General features: G+C 62.6%; 4 protein-coding genes across 4 annotated transcripts; 1 reads left to right on the top strand and 3 right to left on the bottom strand.

The window, feature by feature from the left end:
- Window positions 1-757: 757 nt before the first annotated feature.
- Window positions 758-5482, bottom strand: CHLRE_01g049300v5 (uncharacterized protein). Its single transcript, XM_043058937.1, has 5 exons — window positions 3846-5482; window positions 3553-3675; window positions 3223-3353; window positions 2629-2934; window positions 758-2426 (listed from the first exon to the last, which is right to left on the bottom strand). The coding sequence occupies exons 1-5, from the start codon at window positions 4800-4802 to the stop codon at window positions 1439-1441; spliced, it is 2505 nt and encodes an 834-aa protein (XP_042928851.1). The 5' UTR covers window positions 4803-5482; the 3' UTR covers window positions 758-1438.
- A 60-nt stretch (window positions 5483-5542) lies between these two features.
- Window positions 5543-11242, bottom strand: CHLRE_01g049350v5 (uncharacterized protein). The gene is made up of 17 exons (XM_043058938.1): window positions 11072-11242; window positions 10879-10981; window positions 10608-10769; window positions 10314-10348; window positions 10021-10141; window positions 9727-9804; window positions 9517-9555; window positions 9200-9313; window positions 8896-8944; window positions 8616-8731; window positions 8291-8355; window positions 7928-7995; window positions 7662-7756; window positions 7200-7394; window positions 6811-6915; window positions 6611-6670; window positions 5543-6484 (listed from the first exon to the last, which is right to left on the bottom strand). Exons 1-17 carry the CDS (start codon window positions 11104-11106, stop codon window positions 6425-6427), a joined length of 1500 nt encoding a protein of 499 aa, XP_042928852.1. The 5' UTR covers window positions 11107-11242; the 3' UTR covers window positions 5543-6424.
- A 100-nt stretch (window positions 11243-11342) lies between these two features.
- CHLRE_01g049400v5 (uncharacterized protein) lies at window positions 11343-13960 on the top strand. The gene is made up of 4 exons (XM_043058939.1): window positions 11343-11520; window positions 11795-12016; window positions 12223-12372; window positions 12536-13960. The coding sequence occupies exons 1-4, from the start codon at window positions 11478-11480 to the stop codon at window positions 13657-13659; spliced, it is 1539 nt and encodes a 512-aa protein (XP_042928853.1). The 5' UTR covers window positions 11343-11477; the 3' UTR covers window positions 13660-13960.
- A 6-nt stretch (window positions 13961-13966) lies between these two features.
- On the bottom strand, window positions 13967-16162 carry CHLRE_01g049450v5 (uncharacterized protein). The gene is made up of 6 exons (XM_001690183.2): window positions 15827-16162; window positions 15699-15761; window positions 15511-15586; window positions 15295-15410; window positions 14928-15087; window positions 13967-14638 (listed from the first exon to the last, which is right to left on the bottom strand). The coding sequence occupies exons 1-6, from the start codon at window positions 15947-15949 to the stop codon at window positions 14496-14498; spliced, it is 681 nt and encodes a 226-aa protein (XP_001690235.1). The 5' UTR covers window positions 15950-16162; the 3' UTR covers window positions 13967-14495.
- Between the last annotated feature and the right edge of the window lie 263 nt (window positions 16163-16425).

Genomic DNA, 16425 nt, shown 5'->3' on the forward strand with positions numbered 1-16425 from the left:
GGGTCATGAACCGTAGAGCCGGGTAGGGCGTCGTCATTGGCTTCGACCTCGGGGTTTCTTGTGCGTGTGTCGTGTTTGATGAAGTGAGAATGACGTTGCTTTGCCGTTTGCTTCGGTTTTGCCTGCAGGACTTCTAGGGAAGGTTTTGGTGGAGCCGCGGGGCTCGGTAGTGCCTCTTGCCAGCGGGCCAGGAGGGAGGTGAGAGTTCGTTGGGGTATGGGTTTAGGTAGGTCTCCAGCTGAATTGAGGTCGGCCTTGGAGACGCCGGCGGGCAGGGTGCGGCTTTGCATGGGGAGGGGTTTGTGGCCCATAGATTTGGGGGGTGCTTCTGACGGTTTACATAGGGCGACGGTAAATCGGTTTAAGGCCCTCTTGTGCTTGTCTTTCACCCTGCCTTTTGGGAACCGCCGGTCAAGCTGCGTGGTGTCAATAATGTGCCGCCCTGTGTTTGCGTCCACCAGGTCCGCCAAGTTCAGTCCAAGGTCGATGGTCAAGGGGCTGATCCAGTCGGCGCGAAGGTAGGCGGGCGTGGTGGCTTCAGCGGCCCGCAGTTTAGAGACAAGGGCTGGTAGGGCGGCAGTGAATTCTTTGCCTTGCAGCATGGCAAGTAGGTCGTGGTCCTGTAGAAGTGTGAGTTGTTTAAGGGTGACAAAAAATTGACCCGCCCTTTTCATGTCGTGCAGTGGGAGGTCACTTCCTGCGTGCGCGGCCTGTAGGTGGAGCAGGCGGCGTGTCACGACACCAAGCCGGCCGGTGTCGTTGAGCGAGATTACAAGTAGCCTCGAGGCTCTCTGCACGTATTCTTCCCGGAGTGAGCCGATCCCGAGACCGCCTAGCACGGCGGGTAGTAGGATGGCGCGGGTGGCGCAATCGCGTGGTAGACCGACGCATCTTCGAGCGATGCCTGCACCTGTGCGTCACCTGCCTGGTCTACTTCGGCTGCTCGCTTGATGGCCTGACCAACCACGCATTCCAGGCCTGCCGCCGCCGGCCCCGAGTGAGCAGCGCCTACCGCAAGACCATCTCCAGGAACTTGGCGGCAGTGGTAAACAGCTCCGCCGCAGAGCGCTACGGCGCCCTGGCGTGGTTCGGCTGGGGGCGACGTGGAGAGCGAGGCGGAGTGGCGATGGGCCGTTAGCGCGCAGGGTGGCAACGGGACCAGTTCTTGTTCACAATCAGTTAGGACAACTTCATTCACCATCTATGCATGGATATGGACTCGCACGTGCGTGACCCGAGCGTCACGCACTCTTCAATGGCCCCATGCGCAGTACTTCGTGTACAGTTCCAACTTCCGCCCACGATGACAATTTCTGTGTGCCTGTGCCTGCCACCCACGCCGCTGTGTGTGTAGCTCCGGCAGGTCAACGCAGCGATAGTCTATCTAGACTCATGCAACTTCGGCACACACGACAACACCGCCTGCATCTGCTAGTGGCTACCGTCTGCGGTAACCGTTTACCATCTGCCCATACATCTGGCTCTCGTCCGAGAATGCGAACTTGCGGGGCGTGGACTTTTCCCCTTGCCCCGAGCCATCACCCGTGCCTTCGCCCCTGGGCAACATCTCGCCCTCCACCACCGACCGCTCTCTTGCAATGGGCCCTGCGCTGGCAGGGCGGCTGCGGCGCCCACCCGGACCGTAGCTCCAGTCTCCTGCGCTCTGTGGCAGGTACCCGCCATGCGTAGCGTCTTGCTTTTGTTCCCAGGGCAGGCGATCTGTGTTTGCCTGCTGCTGGGTGCGACCGCCTGACCCCAAATGCCCCAAGGCGCCGGGAGCGCCTGAGGCTGCAGACCAGGGCCGCGCACCGCCACCGGCAGCAGACTGCGGCCTCGACCGTGCCACGTGTGCACCAGCAGAAGCAGCATAAGGCGACGGCTGATCCCGCCTGGAATGGAGCACCGTCCGCAAGGCGCTGCTTGGTCGCGCTGCCGCAGCCGCGGCTGCAGCCGCCGCAGCAGCCGCCGCAGTCACGCGTGAAGGTACCGGTGGCGCCGTGCCGTCAGGCGCCGGCACCGCCGACTTGGGTCGCACGTAGTGCTTTGATGCAGGCGGCGGGGCGGCAACGGCTGCAGATGCCGGCCGGGGCGGCTGCGCGGGCGCGTTGAGCCACTTGCGCTGCTCGCGAAGCATTTGCGCGTAGTAACCTTCGCTGACCTCTTCCGGCTTGGGTTGTGGCGTGAAATAGTGCGGCCCCACGAGTGCGGACTGCACCCGCCGCTGCCGCGACATGGGCGACAGAGGCCGCATGGTGCTGGTCTGATGCGTGGCGGATGCGGCCGTGGCGGCGGAGTGGAGGCCGCGCCGCCAACCGTGCAGGCCGGCGGCGGCTGTGTTTAGCTCCTCCAGCGCGTTGGGCCCCTCACTGGTGTCGTCCACCACGAAGTCATCATGACCCATCGCTACGGCAGAGCCACCGTGGAACCTGTATGGGGTTGTAAGGGTACGAGGCATTTGAAAACATGGACACAGGCATGTATGGGTCCATGCAGCCAGGCATGGGTCCATGGACAGGCGGCGGCCTCACAACGGTCTGGTTACCCGATTGCTTCATTTTCGTCAGGCGGGGCAAGACGGATGACGCTCCGCACTAGCTCTACAGCCGATCAATGCAGCCGCAAACGCACCTGGGTGCCGGCAGGTGCGCCACCATGGTGGCTGTGGCGGACATGGACCTCCCCCTCGCCTGCTGCTGCTGCTGCTGCTGCTGCTGCGAGTACTGCGGCATCGCAGATGACACGCGGGAACCCGCCGCACTGCCCGCCGGGCTGCCGCTGCTACCAGGTGGCCGGCGCTTCCGCTCCGCCTCCGCCTCTGCAGCCAGGCGCTGCTGGTGTGTCAGGCCACCCACACACTCAGGGTGCCAGTCCAGGTAGCGAGGCCGCACACAAGGCGACTTGGCCCGCTCAGTGAGCACGCCAAACTCGTTGTACCTGCGGTGTGCATAACATTTGGTGAAGGTCGGCAGACAACTGGGCGGAGGGCGGTTTCTTTCCGGGCCGGAAATGGTTCGTCTTGACCTGGGTGCTGGGCTTGCTTAGTCGGACTGTCCATTCTTGAAATGTCGCATTCATAACATGGAACATCTGATATCTGGTACTGGTAACCAATGTGGAACCGTATGGCAAGGCTAGTTTGTCGCATTCGACCATTCGACCATTCGCATCCCGACCCCAGGGCTGCAATGTGACCTGTTGGCAGGAGCCCGCGGCCCCACGCACCTGGGGCCTGTCGGTGTGCTGCGGGCCATGCTCTTTTGCTGGGCCGCCAGCGCTGCCTCCTCCAGCTCCCGCCGTCGCTCCGCCTGCATGGCAAACGCCACCGCCTCCTTGGTCGCCTGGCGCCGTGCCATCTGCAGGATGGGGTGATGCAAACACAAACACGCGCAGTCAGCAAAGCGCGTCCCACTCCCCGGGCTGCATGCGAACCACGACTGGAAACGCCCGTGACTGACCCGATCATCCCTTGGAACGGGGCCACCGGAATGTGCTAATTCCCCTCCCGCGCGCTGACGCGTCCCATATCCGTTGTCATCCTGGCATGCGCCCCACCTCTGCTTTACTGATGTGCCAGATGTCGGGCCGCGCAACCCTCTTGGTGACGTAGGTCTGCGGCTCCATGTCAATCTCCACCGTGTAGCTGCGCGCCACAAACTGGGCCGCGTCGGTGGCGTCCTGCGGGGGTTGCATTCACGTTTATTTAAGAAGCGGCGCTACATGGAACCGCCTTCACCGGCACTTGCGAAGCTAGTACAGGATTGGCAAAAGCGGAAGACCATGGCGGTGTGCTAATACCGTCGTTTTGGTCCCGCGGACACATACGACCATAAACCCTGCCACCTCACCTGCGGCGGCCCAATGCGAGCCCACTCCTCAGGTGCCAGCTCAGCCGCAGGCAGCATGCCTTGTGCCGCCAGCCTGTGCTTGCGAGCCTGCCACTCGTCCTCCCCAGGCTCGACCTCTGATGTTGATCCAGACCCACGGCCCGAGCCTGACCCTGACCTCGACCCCGACGCTGACTCGTGCTCCTTCTCGCCTTCACCCTCGTGTGGCGAGGGCGAGCCACGGCCGCTTCGTGCTGCACTGCTGGGCCCCCCGCTGAGCCCACCATATTTCAACCCGGACCCGGAGCCTCGGGAATGAGCACTTGCGGCGGACAGCCCCGAGCCCTCCCCACCTGCTGCAAGCCCCCGCCCCAGCGTGGCCTCCGCCTGAGCCTCCTCGGCCTCCTCGTTGTCCCCGCCTGTATCCTCCTGGACATAGCCGTCGTCGAAATCCTCCTCTGCACTGTAACCCAGCTGCAGCCCCTGGCCCCCTTGGCTGCCGCGGCTGCCGCCGCTGCCGCCGCTGCCGCGGCTGCCATAGCTAGCCTGCCAGGTGACTGATGGCTGGTCGGGCTCCTCCCCACGGTCTGCAGTGGATGCGTCACCCTCGGCGCCATGCAAAACCGGGTCCGGATGCGGGCCCTGGTCCTCGTCACCGCCGAGCAGCCCGTCACGCCACGCCGCCGCAATAGCCGAGCCCAAAGCGGATGACGACACTGTGGCCTGCATCTGCCGCGAGCTTGAGCCGCCTTCCCTCGAGCCCCCAGCGCTCTTGTTGCTGGCTGACTGGGCCTCACTGCGGGCGTTCGCGCTGTGCACCCGGTGAGGCAGCGCACGCGGTGCACTGGTGCTGCTGCCCGGATGCGTGTCGCCGAAGGAGAAAGAGCCCTGACTGCTTGTGCGTGGATTGCCAGGCTCAGCTGCAGCCGCTGACAGTCTGCTGCCAGGTTGGTCCATCGTCCAGTTCTTTGGGTCCATGGCCGCATGCGGCGAAGTGAAGAACAGCGCCGGACCCTGGGCTGAGGCTGGCCGCCGCACGCCCACCGCTCTAGATGCCACTTCTGATGCAGATGCTGATGGTGGTATTGCCTTACTAGTCGGGTCCTGCGTAATGGCTGAGGAGGAGGGACTGGCTGGTATCCCTGAGCGCGCAGCCCCCCACGCCTGCTCTAGCGCGGAGAGGGGTTCGGCCCCTCGAGCCGAGAAAGGCCGCGCAGCAGCTCCCGTACGAGGCGGCACCACAGCTTCATAGCCTGGTTGCAGCGGTGATGGATCGGGACTGTGGTGGCTGTGGTGGTGATTGTGCCGGTGGTGGGCGCGGGGGTCTGAAGCCGCCTCATTCACCGGCTGGGTTGAGTTCTGTGCTGCTTCTGCTGGAGCACAGGCAGACCTATGGTACGCCGGGTTGGATTCCAATGCTTCAAACACCTCCTCTTGGTTGTGTGCCAATAAGTGGCCGCTGCAAGGATGAGAGCAGGCGCGGGGCGCAGGCTGAAGGGTAAAACGTCCGGGTGGGCACGAGGACCCAACAGCCGCGCGGTAACCCGCAAACAAGCAGGACCCGTGTTATCAAGCCAAGACTAACACTGCAAACTCTATACGCCATTGGAACCGCTGGAATGCAAAAACCAGTTGTGTGACTTTGCGAATGACATTCCTCTGAAGCAAAAAACTGTGTCATTGCTGCAAGCGACGAGTTCTTGCAGTATCACACATAACCCATGCAAAACTTACAGTCTTCGAAGTCCAGGGCCTGTGTGCACGCCGAGCGTGCCCGCATACTGCTCTTTCATGCGCCGCGCAGTCGCGCGGGCGCTAAGAACTTCTTCAATGCTCATTCCTGTCATTCTCCTGCACTCCCAACTACTTGTATTGTCAGGGCACCTCGACTAAGACATCGAAAGACTGAGGCATCGATGCAAAGTTCAACATTCTTGCATACAGTGTTGTGTGTTAGTATGAAAACAATTGGAAGTCGTGCCAACGCCGCTGACTACTGCTGATGTGCCACGCGGCCCAGCAACCCGCCACCTTGCCATCCATGCCCATTGCGTACCCCCCCCCCCCCCCGCAACGCTCTGCATCTCCCGGGTTAACGCCTTGAGTTTCCCTTCTTAAACATCAGCACTCGAAACACCCGTCAAACTTGGCCTCGCTAGTTGCCACTCTCACTGCACTGCGCCGCAGACGCACTCCCGGCCCCTTATCTCAGCCTTCACATCATGTTGATGGTCTGTTTCATACACACGTCACGGTGCACATGTACGGTAACCTGGTATGCGATTCACATCCAGCAGAGTTACTCACTGACCATCTCACTGAACCAGCACGCTCTGTGTGCCACTGCCTGCGGACGACCGAAGAATCCACGAAGCGGACATAATGCCACACACTCATTCCACATTCAAGCCCATGCACCCTGTCCGGCACCTGTGTACCCACCATCAAAGCTCAGCACTCCACCAACTCACAACACTTCACATGCAAGCTTCTACTCACCATCCCTTATGCTCGCCCCAACTCTCATGGCCGTTAGCGCCCTGCAGCTCCACAGTAGCCCTCTTGTAGCTCTTCAGTAGCCCTCAAGTAGCCCTAGCTGCTTAAGGCCCCAGCAGGTCCGTGGGGAAGGACTGCGGCACGATGAAGCCCGGCTGCTGCAGCTGCGTGTCAACAGGCAGGCGGGCAGGCGGAGGGCCCGGTCGCCGGTTAGAGGTGTTGCCGTATGCACGCTCGCAGCACGAAGGGCCCCGTCCGCATTGCAGCATCAGACAAGGACAGTGCCGCACCTGCAGAATGGCATAGGCCACCTCGATGGGGAAGGGCACCAACACCACCAGCGAGAACACCTGCGGGGTCGGGGCCAGCATTGCCAGGTCAACGACATACCGCTCCTTACAAAAATGGTTCGAATGGCGTTGGCGCGTTTGTCGTCTAAGCGGGAGTGCCCTGTGAGACCTCACATCCTGCAGCCGCCTCACGCACGTACCAGCAGCGCTAGCGCTGCCTTGCGGTTGCTCTCGTTCTTCGGCGCTGACAGCTCTTCGAAGCAGGGCGTGATGGGCCCCCGCTGCAGGAACAGCACCAGCAGCACCTGCGGCCGCGCAACACAGTGACGAAGCAAAAGGCGGATACGGCGACCTCAAATCGGAGGCGCTGAGAGCACCAGCACGGGCCGGCACGCCTGTCGCAGTCGCAGAGAACATGTGATGGCGTCTGCAAGCAACCGCTCTCGTCTCCCAAAGCGAGCCCTCTCCAACCACTCCTGCCTGGCGCCTCTACGACCCGCCGCACTACTCAGCTTCTCCTTGCCCTCCCCGCACAAAGGCTCTGCAGACATCCACCCACGAAGCAAACCCCTCGACCAGTAGCACCCACCCAGTAGAAGGACAGCGCATTGCCAGTGATGGCGCTGAAGCCCAGGGCGCCGGTGGTGAACACCGACACGGCGCTGCCTGCGCGGCGGCCCCAGCAGCCCAGCACCATCTTGGCTCCGTCGAGCTCGCCGGCGGGGATGAGCTGCAGCGCGTTGGCGATCAGGCCGGCCCAGCCCGCCAGCACTAGGAAGTTCACCTGCAGGATTGGCGTTGGAGGCGGGGTGGAGCGGATGCAGGAGCAGGAGGTGTAAATACCAGCCCAAACTAAGCCAAGCCAAACTAGCGGAGCACAGGGGAAGGGAGGTGTAGAGCCAGGCGTGGGGTGGGTGCAGGCGCAGAGGGACGGTGGACGCGGTGGGACGGTGGGACAGGGGACGGTGCAACAAAGCCAGCGGCGTGCAAGCGGCGTGCAAGGCAACAGTGAGGAGCGGAAACGACCGGCTGGGGGCCACTTCGCACGCACCTCTGTGACGGGCTGTGAGAGGCCGTCCGGCCCCACGAACACACCGGCCAGCAGCGCCACCAGTGTGCTGTCAGCAAACGCCGGGGTGTCCACGCCTGTCGAAGGCACTGCCTGGGTTAGAGAGCACGTTGCATGTGTGCGCGGCTGGATAGCATAGAGAAAGAGCGTGGCGTCGTGTTGGACGTATCAGCAAGCAACGAAGCATCAATCGGTTTTAAGCGACCGGCACTTGGCGCGTTGGCCACATGCCATGCAGCATGACTCACCAATGTTGGTCAAGCCGGCGGCGGTCAGCAGGAAGCCTAGCAGCAGCATGGAGCCCGACACAGCGGTCCTGTGGGCGCAGCGCGGCGGCGGCGGCGGCGGCCGTGGCGGCAAGGCATGCGTGTCGTCCAGAACACGGGTTACAAACCGGTCGCGCAAAGACTTGGCATCGCGCAACCAGGTGACGACATCAACAGCAGGCCATGCACCCATACAGTTCACCCAGGACACCGCCCCCCTTACAACCGTCTGCCCCGCTCAACCCAACCGTGTCTCTTATTTGGATTACTGGGAATGGTGAAACAAGGCTCCATGGACGGCCACCCAAGGCCCCACCCCTTACACCCCGACAGCCCCGCGCTCACCCCAGCAGCGGCCCGCTGACGGCCAGGTCCAACAGCGCCTCGCGGTTGGGCACGAAGTTGCGCACCTGGCCGCATCCGCAGGTAGATGGGGAGAGCAGGGGGTTATAGTCAGTAGGGGGACCTTGTTTGAAGCATTTCCGAACGCAACTGCGTCAAGTCACGGGCACTGGGAGAGCATGCACACGGGATGGGGTGCGGGCGTGCGCGGGTCGCACACTCCTGCTGCATCCCTGCCCTCGCCTCCTCCCGTACGGAGCCTCTTATTCCGCCACCTCCCTGCCGCCCTCCCCTTCCTCTCTCTGCCCTCCGCTGCCGCCTGGCTCACCCGGGTGATGCTGCCAAAGCTGCCCAGCAGTCCGAAGCCGGCGGGGATGTAGAAGGGCAGATACAGCTCCAGGCCCTGGCGCTTGGCGGCCTGGTAGTGGCCGAAGTCGTGGGAGCCTGGCGGAGCGAGGGGAAGAGGTGGGGGGGAGCGGGGCCCGTGGTGTTGGCTTTCAGGGAATAGCCCACATTAAACGTGGCAGGGTGGAGCCGCGCACTTCATCGTCTTTGGGCCCGCGTATGTATGACAATTGTGACGAGTTCACCCGTACCCAAACCCGTACCTAGCGCGAAGAAGAATGCGAGCACGCCTGGCAGCGCATCGACGAAGTCCTGAGGAGGGGTTAGGGGGAAACGCGTATACATCTTACGTACAGCCTCGGCAAGACCGGCAAGCCCAATTACGAACTATGGGACAAACCTGTAGTCCGTGCCTGTAGTCCCTGTCTCCAAATTCACCGTCACCACCATAGGTACACGAATATCATAAACCATGCCCATTTCAATCTGTCGCTTGAGCGTCTCCAGGCTCTTGAGGGCCTAACTGGGATGATGGCCACAACCCCCCCCCCCCCCGCCCCTCTGCACCTGCTGCGTGACGATGGTGGAGAAGGGCGCAATGAAAAACTCGAGCAGCGGCACGCCCGCCGAGTTGAAGGTGGTGACGCCGGTGGCCAGAGCGAACAGCGCAGCCAGCCAGATCTACACCAAGGCAATCATGGGTTGCAGATTGAAGGTCAAGAGGTGGCGCGTGCGCGGGGACCATCACAGATCCGTCCCTGAGTCCAGTGCGGAGATCCGAGCTACCGGTAGCTAGAGCGTGCCTGCTGCCGGCTGTATTCCCTGCCCATTCATTCCTTCCATCGACTCCGAACAACTTCCACTCCCTTCTGTTGCGTGCCCACCTCGGTGAAGCGGCTGATTTGCGTGTCCAGGCCACGACCCTACAGCGCAACCAGATTGGAATAACTGGTGACGGTGACATTTCGACACAAGATAGGGCAGCAAGGGACAGCCAATCGGGTTTTGCGCCCTAACAAGCCGGCAATGCCTGCCTCGCCCGCCAGCGCTCTCCGCCCTCCCAAAAGCCCTGCTCCGACCTGCTCCGACCCCACCTGCGGCATGACCACCACGGTGGGCTTCTCCTCCTTGTCCTCCAGAAGGAACAGCTCATAGGCGCCGTTGAAGGCCGTCTGCAGGCGCGACGAGTGGGATACAAGGTGGGAATCAAGGTACAGAGCGTCTGACTTAAATCTGACCAGGCACTCATTCAGTGTGAGCCATAGCGCTGCAAGGCCGGACGCAGGCGTCCATCCCACCCATACACACACGCGTCCAGCAGCCGCCACCCAGCACCCCTCCCCCTCTTGCCGGCCCCCTCCTGCGACCCCACCCACGCTGGTACGCACCTGCAGCCTGTCCCTCATCTTCTGGTAGCTGACGGCCGGGTCGCGACCGCGCACATTGCCCTTGAACACTGCCCCGTCGTGGCCATAGTTGTCCACACTCGTCACCCAAAACGTGTCAAAGCTGCGCGGCAGGTGCGGCAGCAAGGGCAGCGGAATCAGGCATTAGGGCCGTGCGGCGCAGCATAGTCATGCGTCACAGCCACAGCGCAATCCGGGCCTCCGATACTAGCTGTTGTGACACTTTCCCGGCAGCAACTGAGCTCGACCCCCAGCTCGTGTCGTCGCGTGCTCACCCGAACACTTGCGTCTTGAGCTTGTCGATCACGTCCTGCAGCACGTCCGTAGCACAGCATAAACGCAGTCAGGCCTGTACAACAAGTGTGGATGCGACATTAAAAGAAGGGACAGTCCGACCAAGTATGCCTCGCACACAAGACCTGCTGAAGCTTTCCGCGCGCGTGCGTGCTCACGGGAGCACCCGCCTGCCACCCATCCCAAGCCATCTTTGCCTTCCCACTGCAGAAAACACGCAAACCGTATCCACAGCTGAGGGACACAGCCGCCTGCCCGTAACACGTCACACGAACCTTGGGGAACTTCACGTTGCCCTCATTGTCCACTGCAAACTGGAAGTTCTCTCCGTTGGGGCCCTGGCCCGGGGTGCCGCCGCTTGGGGCCGGCGCCGTGTCCGGCGCGGATGGCGATGACGGGGCGTTGGTTGATGGCGTTGAGCTGGAAGACGAGGTTCCCTGCGTACCAGAGCGGCCTAGGCTTTTAGCTACAGATACCTGTGGTGCGAAAGGGCCAGGAGGTGCATTGCCGCCCAATCCAGCGCCCACCAGTGCCCGCAGCACCCGCCTGTGGATCCTCTGTGGCAGCGTTGAGGTGCAGCGTGCGCCGAAACGTCACCGGCAGCGGCTGGCGCGCCACAGGTCCTGCAGCTGCGCGTCGCTGGCCAGGCCTACATGCGCACGGAGAGGGCAGGGCGACCAGTATCAGGGATGTGTCGCTCCCGCACTCTGTGCAAGCGCGCAACCGTGCCGTTGCCCACCGTAGCGTGCTGCGCATGGGTTGTGCCATCATCATTATTTACGCTAGATGTAACAAATATGTAAGCTTGGGGCTCAAGGTTTGTAGAAAGTCTCCAACGATTGCAAGCAGGGCAGCGCGGGGACAAGGCTACCAAGACCACAAGGGGTTTACTGGTGCTACCTGTTTGTTTATAAATCTCCATCAATGGTCTTGACGTCAGTGACTGAATGAGCCCTCGGGCCCTTGCATAATTGCATGAGCCTGACACAGCCACGGCCAGTTCCACATTTCTTTGGATGGTGCCTGTGCACTATCGCCTTGTCGCAGTTTTGTAATTCATTTAGAGCTGGCAAATTCATGCACACCTGCCAATCGAACAAATGATGTGCTAACAACAGTGTGCACTATTGCGCCCGGACTGAGTGATGTCAGGACCTAAAGCAACTGTAGAAGCTTCTGGTGTTCAAGGTGAGATGTCGGGAAGGGTACCCGAAGCATGCTGTTGACGGCGTCGACGGCGGCACTTGTGTTTCGCCGAGGCCCACACTCGCTGCACAACTGTCCAGTAGAGGGGCCGATGAAGCTGCAGAGGCTGACGTTGGCGTGCCTCTGGTAGGGAAGGGTTTTATTCGCTCCCGAAGTTGAGCCGTTGGCGGGAACACACCAGGGCCTGGCCTCGGACTCAGCGGCGCGCATGCCGCCGACGCGCCTGTGACGTCCCGTCGATGCTTGTAATGTGCAGGGAGTGCAGAGGATGAGGAGACAACCCCGCCGCGCCAGCAGGCGCCGGCGTGTGAGCAGTGCGGGGCCGTGGCGTCAAAGTACCGCTGCCCTGGCTGCGGCTGCCGCACCTGCAGCCTGGCGTGCGTGAACACGCACAAAACGGACACGGGATGCAGCGGCAAGCGCGACAGGACGGCTTTCGTGGGCATGAAGGAATTTGACGACAAGGCGTTGCTGTCAGGTGGGGCGCATGGGCTCCGTTGCGTGCTGTCCCGTTGGATTGCGTATCCGTGCAGGGCATGCGTGGATGCGGAGCCCTTCTTCCATGTATGTGTGTCGTGGTGTCCGGGCAGCGTGATCCTGCCTCGCGACGCAACCATACTTCTTGCCTCCTGATTTATCTTACCGTGCATTATCCCGCGCTGCCCGTGCTCCCCGATCCTTCAGACTTCCGGCTGCTGGAGGAGATTGGGCGTGCCGACGACGTGGCGCGGCGCTGCCGGCCGCCCGCCGCCAAGCCACAGCTGCCCGCCCACCTGGCCTCACTGGTGTACCAGGGCTCCTGGCGCAGTGTGAAGCTGCTCATCATGCCGCCGGGTGAGTAGCGGGCGGCGGAGTTGGGCGGAGATTGGCGGGGTGGGCCATCGTGATGCGGCTGTGGCAGCTGGGGGTGGCACCAAGCCGGAAGTGGGACTGGACGCAGTCAGGTCCCAGGTGACCGCGCGACAGTAAGCCAATGTTTCGAATTACCGCTTTGCAGGCATGGCGAAGCGCAAGGCCAACACGACGCGCTACGATGCGCGCAACCGCACCATGTTCTGGCGCGTGGAGTGGCGCTTCCCGGGCACGCCCGTCGCCGGCGGTAGCGGCTGCATCGAGTGTGTGGACGAGCGGGTGGACGAGAAGGCGGTGGTGGGCGAGGTGCTGGCAGCACACCTGCGCCACCCCGCGCCCAACTACGTGCCGCTGCGGCCTTACGCCAAGGCAGGGCTGGACGCGCTGCGGGTGTTTATGCGCAAGGAGAAGACGCCCGCCAACGCGCCTGCCTACTTTCCCATCGACACCTCCAAGCCGCTGGCCTCGCAGCTGGCCTCGCGCACCATTATCGAGTACCCGGTGTTCATTGTGGCTCTGCCGCACGAGGCGGCCAACTACCCGCCGCCGGCCATGCTGCAGCCGCCGCCGCGGCCTGCGGGCCAGCAGCCGGGGGCGCCGCAGCCAGGGACGCAGGGTGTGGGGCCGTCACAGGCTGGCCCGCACATGGGCGTGGTGCAGCCGCCGCCACCACCGCCGCCGCGGAGGCCGCAGCCCCAGCAACCATCGGCGGCGCAGCTGCCGCTGTCAGGCTCTGGGACACTGCAATCGGTTCATCCACAGGTGCAGCCCACGGCCGCGCTGGGGCCAGCTGCAGCAGCAGGTACCGCTGCCAATGGCCCTCAGGGCGTCAGCCACCCGGACCATCACCTCAGCAAGCGGCCGAGGGTGGACGGTGCGGAGCCCGGTGCAGCTGGCGGCGCCGCGGCGGGGCATCCACCCGGACAGGGCGGCACGGGGTGCGGTACGGGGGTCGCGCCGGTTAGCCCAGGGTTGGGGGCGCCGGGTCAGGGAGCGTCAGCGGCTGGCGGCAAGCCGGGTGGGCCACCTCTGCAAGATGAGAACGAGATAGAAATTGATGTCGGGGACGGTGTGCCAGAGGGGCTGGTATTCTACTACGGAGACGACAGCGAGGAGGAGGCGGACGGGCAGCCAGGGACGGATCAGGGCTGGCAGGTAGGGGGCGGGCAGAGTGAGCGGGCGGATGCGCCAGGCGCAGGGAGAGCAGAGCCAGTGGGCGGGAGTGCGCCAAGGACGGACGAGAACGAGATCGCGCTAGACGACTTGTGAGGTTCATTGCGACAGCTGACGTGGTGATGGAGGGTAGCTGGCGGTGGTCGGGTGAACGTCCTGTGGGCTCAGGAAATTGGCGCGTGCTGGATGACGGAAGTGGCTGTGCCCAGCAGAGCATTGCTGCAGCAGCTCCGGGTCTAGGCGTAGACCAAATACATTGCTGCTTTGTGTGGGAACACTGCGAGTGCGAGAGAGCCTCGGATGCCCCTCGCCTCGGATGCCCCCGGGCTGGACAGTGACAGATCGTTGGCGAGGGCGGGCTGTAGGAAATCGGCCAGAAGTGTAAAACTGCAGCCTGTCCTCCTCAGCCGTCCGGCCTAAGTCCGTTGACGTAGGGAGCTAGGTGGGCTAATCATGTCTCAGCGCGAGGCCCAATACACCGTCCTGAGTGATCGTCTGTCCTAGGCGCAAACTCAACACACTGCTTCGGCGTGTGAGACGCCGCGTTGGCGAGAGCCACGAATGGCCCTAATATCGTGGGGGCATGTCGCACCCGTGGAGGGCACTGCGCGAGACACTTCACATTTGAGAGCGTCCAACAAGTGACAATTCAGCCACTCAGTCCTGGACACAGTCCGACTTCAATCCACGTTGCACCCATGGCCATGCACGGTACTATCCATTACGAATTGCCAGGGTTCACACCCCTGGCAGCTACCGCACCCGTGTAGATTAGGCTGAGCCATTAATAAAGACCCCGCTTCCATCTCCACCATCAGCATTTCGCCCATGCAGCGGCTGTCTTTACAAGGCTGCCCAGCCACCTCAGGACCAAGCCCTGCCGCTCAGCACTAACCAGCACTTGTGGCGCCTTCCAGCCACCCTGGCGGCGCTCACTCGCCCTTGCCCTCGCTGCCCTTCCACATGGCCGATGCCGCGGTGGTGCCCTCCGCCGTCACGTCCGCCAGGAACTGTGCAAGCTTGGGCTGCACGCCGCGCAGCGCGCTCAGGCACAGCACAAGCACCGCTATCAGGCCTGCATTCGGGGCACCGCAGCTCCAGTAAGTCAGTAAACTTCACCGCCCCCTCTTGTACCCGTGCTTTGCCGCCCCCTCTTGTACCCGTGCTTTGCCGCTCTAAAGAGTCCTCCCCAACCCCACAACCTCACTGTCCATCGCAACGGTGCCAGTCACGTGCGTGAAATAAGCACCATATCCAGTCCTGCAGATTTCGTGCGCATGCCCGACACCGCGCCCACCCTGACGACCACGTACGTGCGACAGGACGCCGCAGCCGCGCGGCACTCAGTGACTCGGTCCACTCACCGATGGGGAAGAGCACGTACAGGCCGCGGTCCAGGTCCACATCATTGCGCGTGTCGAAGCGGTAGTGCACGAGCACGTGTTTGGGCCAGTGCGTCACGTTGTGCAGCTCCGACACCAGCACCGGGTGCCGCTGCTTGTACTCCTCCGGCGCGTCCAGCACCTGCGTGGCCGCAGGCGTCAAGTTGCGGCGTCGCGCTTAGGTGCTAAACCATAAGGACGTTGGGTGGATGGGCACCGTGCATATGTGTGCGGGATTGTGTGACGATGACCGCGGCCACAACACGCCGGCGCATACACGCTATTTGAAGACCGGGACTCGGGAGGCACTGTTGCACCCGTGCACGGCGCCGCCCCAAGCCCGACTCACCGCCGCAGTTGCCCCTAGCAGCTCCTCCCCCGACCGCCGCAGGGTCACTATTATGAGCGGTACTGCCGGCGCTCCCTCGCCCAGCAGAGGCAGCCACGGCGTGAGGTGCCGGTCGCCTGCAGGAGGCAAAGACGCCGCGGCAGGTGTTCAGTCGCGCAGGAGCACCTGGCTTGCCATCGGACGCAAGTGGTTATTCAAGGTCTGTCCAGCACGCACCGTCGAACGAGAACTGCAGCTTGTAGGTGTCACCCTTGCCGAACGCAAGCTGCGGCTTTGGGATGGGCACCGCCACCTGTGCAAACCCAGGGGTTTCCGTACGTGTGAGCAGGCAGGCCCTGTTCAAACCTCCACGGAGTGGTGCCGCCCGCGTGCACCCCCGCCGGTCGTGACACTGCCGCACTCACCAAGCGGTCGATACCAAACCGGGGACAGTGCTGCCCCAGCAAGTCCTGCCAGTTCGTCCGCGACTGCAAATGTTGATTGCTAGTCAGCAACGCCACAACAAAAGTTGCCGTGAGCATTGTGAGCCTACCTGATGGAATTGCGCTTTCCTTGATGTGTGGATGTAATCACCGTCACGAAAGGTTGTAGCGAGCGCCAAGGGCGACAGCGAGGCAAGGACCGAAAGCAGAAGCAAGGGGATCGAGGCTGCCATTTCTGTCCTCCCCACACGATGACTTGCTTTGCAGTGAGAAGCTAATGACCATGAGCTAGAGTTATGCATACATAACCAAGTCATCGACAAAAAACAGGAAGAAGCATTCAGCCTTTCAAGGCGTGCAACATCTCGCCGTTATTGTAGTTTGTTTACGTCGCGCTGCTTTTACGTGTAGGTCGATAGATAGAGGCAGGCTATGGCTGCTGGCGGGGTTTGGTTGGCCTGGGGGAATGATGGGGCGGCGTGTCATTATGCATCCCCTTCCGCAGGGGATTTCCGCATACTTCCCCTGCCTGCCGCCCACGAAACTTTCTGTGCCTGCCCAAATTTCTCTGGGCGTAGATGGCGTGGGAGGGGTCATCTACGCTGTGTAGATGCGGGGGGCCTAAAGCCATCTACGCACTGCACAGTTGCCCTCCCCACAGGCCCACATGTCTGCGAGGTTCAACTCTGTCTCCAACCGCCAGCGGTAC

The sequence above is a fragment of the Chlamydomonas reinhardtii genome, chromosome 1 (assembly GCF_000002595.2).
Source record: "Chlamydomonas reinhardtii strain CC-503 cw92 mt+ chromosome 1, whole genome shotgun sequence".
Lineage (NCBI taxonomy): Eukaryota > Viridiplantae > Chlorophyta > Chlorophyceae > Chlamydomonadales > Chlamydomonadaceae > Chlamydomonas > Chlamydomonas reinhardtii.

Bases quoted from the DNA above. Each gene is read 5' to 3' on its own strand.
- CHLRE_01g049350v5 (XM_043058938.1), bottom strand. From the start codon at position 11,106: ATGATGATGGCACAACCCATGCGCAGCACGCTACG. The intron at 10,982-11,071 runs GTGGGCAACGGC...GTGCGCATGTAG, and splicing joins CCCATGCGCAGCACGCTACG to GCCTGGCCAGCGACGCGCAG. The intron at 10,349-10,607 runs GTTCGTGTGACG...GACGTGCTGCAG, and splicing joins GCAACGTGAAGTTCCCCAAG to GACGTGATCGACAAGCTCAA.
- CHLRE_01g049300v5 (XM_043058937.1), bottom strand. From the start codon at position 4,802: ATGGACCCAAAGAACTGGACGATGGACCAACCTGGCAGCAGACTGTCA. The intron at 3,354-3,552 runs GTGGGGCGCATG...CCCATCCTGCAG, and splicing joins GGCACATCAGTAAAGCAGAG to ATGGCACGGCGCCAGGCGAC. The intron at 2,935-3,222 runs GTGCGTGGGGCC...TGCACACCGCAG, and splicing joins AGCACACCGACAGGCCCCAG to GTACAACGAGTTTGGCGTGC.
- CHLRE_01g049400v5 (XM_043058939.1), top strand. From the start codon at position 11,478: ATGTCAGGACCTAAAGCAACTGTAGAAGCTTCTGGTGTTCAAG. The intron at 12,017-12,222 runs GTGGGGCGCATG...CCGATCCTTCAG, and splicing joins CGACAAGGCGTTGCTGTCAG to ACTTCCGGCTGCTGGAGGAG. The intron at 12,373-12,535 runs GTGAGTAGCGGG...ACCGCTTTGCAG, and splicing joins GCTGCTCATCATGCCGCCGG to GCATGGCGAAGCGCAAGGCC.
- CHLRE_01g049450v5 (XM_001690183.2), bottom strand. From the start codon at position 15,949: ATGGCAGCCTCGATCCCCTTGCTTCTGCTTTCGGTCCTTGCCTCGCTG. The intron at 15,762-15,826 runs GTAGGCTCACAA...CAACATTTGCAG, and splicing joins GGAAAGCGCAATTCCATCAG to TCGCGGACGAACTGGCAGGA. The intron at 15,088-15,294 runs GTGAGTCGGGCT...GCGGCCACGCAG, and splicing joins TGCTAGGGGCAACTGCGGCG to GTGCTGGACGCGCCGGAGGA.